The 6575-nt window shown below is 46.2% G+C and overlaps 1 protein-coding gene across 1 annotated transcript; it reads left to right on the forward strand.

Annotated features, from left to right (window-relative positions):
* Positions 1 to 656: 656 nt before the first annotated feature.
* Positions 657 to 5314, forward strand: LOC147882524 (putative protein phosphatase 2C 58). Its single transcript, XM_087400706.1, has 3 exons — positions 657 to 1152; positions 2630 to 2911; positions 4887 to 5314. The coding sequence occupies exons 1-3, from the start codon at positions 777 to 779 to the stop codon at positions 5186 to 5188; spliced, it is 960 nt and encodes a 319-aa protein (XP_087256832.1). The 5' UTR covers positions 657 to 776; the 3' UTR covers positions 5189 to 5314.
* Positions 5315 to 6575: the final 1261 nt, after the last annotated feature.

Raw genomic sequence — 6575 nt, forward strand, 5'->3', positions numbered from 1 at the left:
AGCACCAAAATAGTAAAGGGCCAAATGGAGAAAAATGGTGTGGGACTTCTTCCCATTTCCATCCCTAGTTTAATTTGGTCCAAAGAGGCATAGAATTAACATAAATTACTTGATTCCTCTTCGTGGAGCGTGTGACATTTGTCTACGCATAAATTTAGAAGTATCTCGAGTGGGCTTTCTGTGCATGCGCCACGTCGAAGGCTCGATTGATGACAAATGGCGAAGTTTTGTACAATGAGCGAAGAAGCTTGCAGATAGACATGCAACCGTGGCAAGCTCATCCTAGATCTGCAAGCTAGTCGGCAGGATTTAGACGTTCCCATCGACTGCTCACATGACGTTTAGTAAACAGGCGAGAGGGGTGTGTATACGGTACATTCACGGGCTGATTGGACTCGATAGATTGCTCACATGATATTTAGCCCACAGGCGAGAGAGGTTTGTATATAGCGCGTTCGCGAGCTACAGAAGGTGCTGCTGGGACATGAAGCTTATCTTCGGTAGGTGTCGTCTCAAGAGGAAAGTGACCACTCAGTTTAGGAGACAGCGTTCGCCGTTTGGGCACATTCGCTCTCACTTAAAGCGGACAACTTCGAGGGCAGGAGAGCGTTGGCCATATTTTGGGAGCCATATTTTGGGGACGGCGGGGCGGGGGGGGAGCTAGCGTGTTGAGAGCATTCACAGAAGCGCATTACGAGGAAAAGGGGCAAGCAGCAGAGATAGGCGTAGTGTTGGTGTGTGTTGCAATCGTGTGCATTGAGACGTGGAAAGGAAAGATGCAGGAGCCGCAGCAGGTGGTGACGAGGTCTGGGATGGAGGATCAAGCGAGGCTGGGGCAGGCGTTTCGACGTGCAGCAGCAGCAGCAACAGCAGCACCAGCAACAGCAATGGCGAAGGTGGAGGAGGAGAGCGGACAAGGGGCGAGCGACGGGATGCAGCCGCAGGCCGTCTACGGCTACAGCATCGTTAGAGCCTTGGAGGACTTCGGCAAGAGAAAAGATTACGTGGCAGTGGAAATTCGACACTTGGCGCCCGAGCACCAGCACGAGTCGGCCGAGGTTGCCTTCTTTGCCGTCTTTGACGACCACGGCGGCGGTGGCGTTGGCCACCAGCTCAAGTCTTCCCTCTTGGACAACATCTTAGCCGAGGGCGGCGTCTGGTCGCCTGAGGATAATTCTCATCGTGCATTGTTTGTTGTTTCTCCAAGGTTGCTGACTTGGTAGCATAGATGGGGTAGACTTGATGATGGGACCCTTCCACTCTTAACAGCCTTCCACGAAATTACCCGGCCTTCACCACTGCCCGTGAATTACCCTGCCATCTCTCTGCCAACGATTTCGAATTCCCTGACACACCTACCACAGTAGCTCTACACTCTCAACCATCCACCAGAAATCTTTGTTGTTCATTTTTTTTTCGTTCGCTCCCACGGCGAAATCGATTCAGAAAGTCTATTGACACACCGAGATAAGTTGGAGTTGGCATCGATTCAGCTTCCTCAATCCGCTGATTGTTGATCCGCAAGTGCTCATTTAGGTACCCCGATATGACCAGGTCTCAAAATCATCGAAACTACATAACTTTGAAAAACGAGTTTGCATCGATTCAGCTTCCTCAATCCACCGATTCTTGATCCGCAAGTGCTCATTTAGGATATACGGTGAAAGAACCAGCCAAAAAAGGAAGGGATGAACCCGCAATTCTTGAGCTACAAGCGCCATCACCTATTGCAGCTAATATACTCTGCTCATTGACAACGGATGTCTATTGCCCACGAAAGGCACTTAGTCGACATATGCATGGCATCTATTGTCCAAAATGGAAATTGTAGGTTGCATTACCCATCATCCCTGTCTTCTATGCTGGATTACAAATATAACTTGCAACAACTAGCTCTACAGTTCCAAGTTCCTTTTCTCTCTTGAAGAATGAAAATGGGTGATTGTCTCGTTCACAAGGGTTACGCTATAAGTTATTGTCGTGATGGACAAGACCAACAAGAATGGAGACCTTGAGCTCTTTGATAGCTGCATAGGCATGTGGCAGACAAGGCCATACTCCTCCAAAGTTACGCTAGCCAAGGCTACTTACTCATTGCTTGCCTCGAAAGTCCACTAACAAATTTTTTGCCTGACAAAGTTGCCGGCAAGCCGCAACAGTGCATTCTTTTCTACGTAATTTGCCCAGAAGCGAGCTCATAGAGATCCTTGCGAAGCATTCGTTGTGACGGCGCCCATATTTCATCAATATACTAGAGGTCGATCACTGGCTCACGAACAGGCTTCTCGCTGTGGATCAACACAGGAGACTGTCTTGTGAATCGGGGTGGAGAAAAGAATCGGCTGGGTTTTGTTCGGCAAGTTGTGCCCCATGTTCTTGAACCCAATTCGCTTTTGGAGACGCAACGCAAACCCACACGTCCATGAGCCCGCTACAAATTTGAATCTTCCCCAGGGTGCATTAAATGTAACGGGTGGCTGGCAGGCAATCAAAACGAACGGGTAAAGGTAAATGAAGAGCTCCGTCGGGTCATCTCCCTTGGGTCCGGTCCCATGTGCAGGTCCAGGTCAGCTGCGGGGTGGGATCCTTCAGAAACGCCAAAGGCACCACGGTAAAGATTATCCTGAGTGCGTCTGGTCTGACCCCGCCGGCGCCACCCGAGATGCTTACCTCTTGACGGACCGCCAGCTTCTGCGGCGGCACAGCTGCCCACCCGGCGGCGGCGCCACCGCCGTCACCGCCATGCTACTCCATGGCGGTGCTCGCCTGCTGGTGGCCAACCTCGGTGACTCCCGCGCTGTGCTATCCAAAGACGGCCATGCCCTCCAGCTCTCCGTCGACCACACCCCCTCCCGCCCCCTCGAGCGTGCCAATGTGGAGATGCGCGGCGGGGTCGTCACCACTATGCCAGGTAATCTCTTACTCTCCACAAGATGTCTCGAACAAGAGGTACTTTAGTGATAGTGCTCATTGCTTGCATAAACTGACCTTTGGTGTCCGCCCCCCCCCCCCCCCCCCCCCCCCCCCCCGGAAAAGGGGGGACCCCCCCCCTGGAAAAGGGGGGAGGACACCTTTCCCCTTTATAAAATGATGAGTGGGCGGATAGCCCACAAGCCATTTTATGAGGGGAAAGGCATCCTCCCTCCTCTTTCCCAAGTGTCAAAGGCTTGGGGAGGGATCCACGTGTCACGTTTCAATTCCAAGGAGCTAATCCAAGCAGATCTTAGATTACGTTTCGTAAAAAAATTCATCCAATAGTTGAGATTGTCACCTGGTCTTGGATGGCCAGATCACACCCCCCCCCCAAAAAAAAGCTTGGGTAAACCAACCTTCGATGCAATTATCCTTTCCTTAGCTATCATGGCCAAATTATGCACAAGGCGGAAAAAGGCAGCCCAAAGCTTTATTTATCCTTTTTTAACAGATTGAATGTTATGCAGTTGGGTTGTTTAAAACAACAAATTGCATAGTTTCTCTCGTAAAAACATGTGTGTTCAAGTTCACCATCTTTGATTGGGTGGATCACCATTGGGGTGGTTCTAGATCTAGTTGATCTTCCAAAGGGTGGAGCTCGATGGTGAGGATGTGGCCCTTGAGTCGAAAGCTTTTTTTGAATCAATTGTTGAGGTCCTTACCCTTCATGTTGCTCCTCCTCACCGTGGCATTTGGAAGCATGGATTGTTTATATACTAGTTGTCATTTTGTCTCATACGTACGATAACTCTAGTTGATCTTCTAGAGGAGGGTGTTCGATGGTGAGGATGTGGCCCTTGAGTCCAAATCTTTTTTTGAATCAATTGTTGTTGTTCCTCCTTTACAGTGGCATTTGGAAGCATGGATTGGTTATATACTATTTGTCATTTCTTCTCGTACGTAGGCTAACTATTCATGTTTAATTTATCAAGCTAGAAATTTTGTTTTTCATAGCAATGCGAACAACCATCCCTTTTCAACCGGTTGCCATGAAATTACTAGAGTTTTTTAAATTTTTATTTTTTGAAAAACATGAGGACTAAAAGAGTTATGCACATCGTGCATGTTAGTTCCACCCATCCCTATGGCCACCTACTATAGCTCTCCACCCAAGTTACCCAGATTCTTTTCTTCAATTCTCATCCATTATCATCAGCAACATTTGCCTTTGAAGTAGCGGCAAAGTAAGTCATCCGTCTGTATCCAACTTCTAAGTGTAACCCGTGTCATAAAGTACTTGTGTCATAAAGTGCTTTAAGTTAAGTGTTTGAAGGCACTCAAAATTTTAAGTGACGAAGTCCTTATCAAGGACTAAAATTGATGAAGATATCTACGTCACAAGGTGTGCTTTTTCATTACAAATGCAGAAAATGTTTTTTCATTGAAAAAGGCAATCGAATGAGTCTTTTACAAAATAATTTATATTTATATATTTGTAAGGATTGTTATATATAGGATTTTCAACGAGTGACAAGCTAATGTGAGAGTGGTGTTAAATTTTTAGTGGTGCATTTTCTCAATAGAAATGCAGTCGGAAAATATACTTCCCTTGGGTTCAAAATCATGTTCATTGGGCCTTCTAAACAAATGTAAGAACTCCAATAAATCCGTTATGATAGGAAATCTAAGTTAGATTTTGCAGTTTTCTACTTAGAAAATATTGACTCTTGCGCTGCCCTCTTATGTTGTGCATTGTTAATACATACATGTATTCGCGAGGTTTTTGCTTCACTTCTCCGTTCCAGCTCTTGACGTTTTCGTTGGCAATCTACCTTGAACAATCTCGTTTCAGAATGGGCTTCAAGTCCCAGCAGCAGATTCCATTCCAACAATGTGAAAGTAAGAATTGGATCCGGACATATTTGCTCCTCCATCAAAATCACCTTATTGATTTTTCTGCTTGGCGTGTGCAGGAGACATTCCGCGGGTGGATGGTCTGCTGGGGGTGGCAAGGGCGTTCGGCGATGCGAGCTTGAAGGAGCACATGAGTGCCAAGCCGGATGTGGTCGATCTGCTGGTGGACATATCGTTCCAGTTTCTGATCTTAGGGAGCAATGGGTTATGGTCAGCGTTCTCAACGAATCAAGAGGTGGTGGACATGGCGAGGGGTATCGCAGATCCGTTGGTCGCAGCCAAATTCCTTACTAGCGAGGCTCGAGCGAGAGGCAGTGGCGATGAAATCTCCTGCATCGTCATCCGCTTCAGAGAGCTCTAGCTTTGTGTCACCACTCAACCTGTTTTTGAACTTCTCGCTTTTGGTCGTAAGACTTTATGAATTTTAAATTTTCTTCCACGTCTCTCACCGTGTCCACGTTAATTAAACTTCTCCTTGGTTTCTCTTTCATTCACCTATAGATAATCTCCTAATGGCTCTTCTAATGTATATCAACAATGCTCGATGACTTTGTCACAAATTCATTGCATTTAGGCTTGTGAGAATAACAACTTTCCCTGGTTTCTCTTTCATTCACCTATTGTATATCAATAATGTTCGATGACTTTGTCACAAATTCATTGCATTTAGGCTTGTGAGAATAACAACTTTCCCTTGGTTTCTCTTCATTCACCTATTGTATATCAACAATGTTCGACGACTTTATCACAAATTCATTGCATTTACGCTTGTGAGAATAACAACTTTTTGTCGTCACCATAAGTACAATTACTCTTTTAACATGTCACATGAAAACGTGGCATCCATGCCATAGAGACACTAATACCTGCATTGCATGGGGCATCATAGCGAAAGTTTGTAATGGCCTTTGTTCTTAAGGAAATTGTGTGTTTGACTTATTTGGTCACAACTGCTTCACCTTTTTGCCTTTAGAAAGTGCCCCTTGTTGCACGTCCCCTAATGCCCCTTGTTGCATGGAGAGAGAGAGAGAGAGAGAGAGAATTGTGATACAACAAATGAACCAGATTCGACTTCCTTTTTTTTCAACACAAACATGAACATGCTCATGCACATGTGCGAATAGAGACATCTTCTTATGCACACATGAATCGAGACACCCGCACTCGCACCGATAGATTTTCATTTGCACGCATGAATTGAGACACCTACAATCTCCCTACAATGTGTGTATATGTGCACTCCTCTCCTGCTTCGCTATCTTCTTATGGCACAATTTGTCACTCGTTTATCGACTCACCAAGTCCTCCATCTAAGGCACCATTTTACGTCTTTGGTCAGCTTTGTTACTTAGGTTTGCTCTGCCTTTTGGGACAGAATGCTCTAAATTTGGATCTATGGAGATGTAGATATTACATTTCAAAAATTCTCTCTATACTCATTTTGACTCTATACATGCATACATACATAGATACATACATACATACATATATATATATATATATATATGCGCGAGCGTGCACACATTTTTTTGGGGTGAAAACACACGCACGTGCACATTGTGTGCGCGCGTGCGCGCACGCGTGCACGTGAGCAAGCGAGTGAGCAAGTGTGAATGTGAGTGTGCGAGAGCGTGAGTGTGAGAGTGCGAGTGAGCGAGAGAGTGTGAGTGAGTTAGTGGAGTGAGTGAGTGAGTGAGTGAGAGAGCTCGCGCGCGCGCGTGTGTGTGTGTGTGTGTGAGAGAGAGAGA

Source organism: Dipteris shenzhenensis, chromosome 29, assembly GCF_047967505.1.
Source record: "Dipteris shenzhenensis isolate YYH24624 ecotype China chromosome 29, Dip_SZ_1.0, whole genome shotgun sequence".
Taxonomy (NCBI): Eukaryota; Viridiplantae; Streptophyta; class Polypodiopsida; order Gleicheniales; family Dipteridaceae; genus Dipteris; species Dipteris shenzhenensis.

Coding starts and splice junctions, on each gene's coding strand:
- LOC147882524 (XM_087400706.1), top strand. CDS start 777: ATGCAGGAGCCGCAGCAGGTGGTGACGAGGTCTGGGATGGAGGATCAA. Junction 1,153..2,629: donor CAACATCTTAGCCGAGGGCG/GCGTCTGGTCGC, acceptor ATTATCCTGAGT/GCGTCTGGTCTGACCCCGCC. Junction 2,912..4,886: donor GGTCGTCACCACTATGCCAG/GTAATCTCTTAC, acceptor TGGCGTGTGCAG/GAGACATTCCGCGGGTGGAT.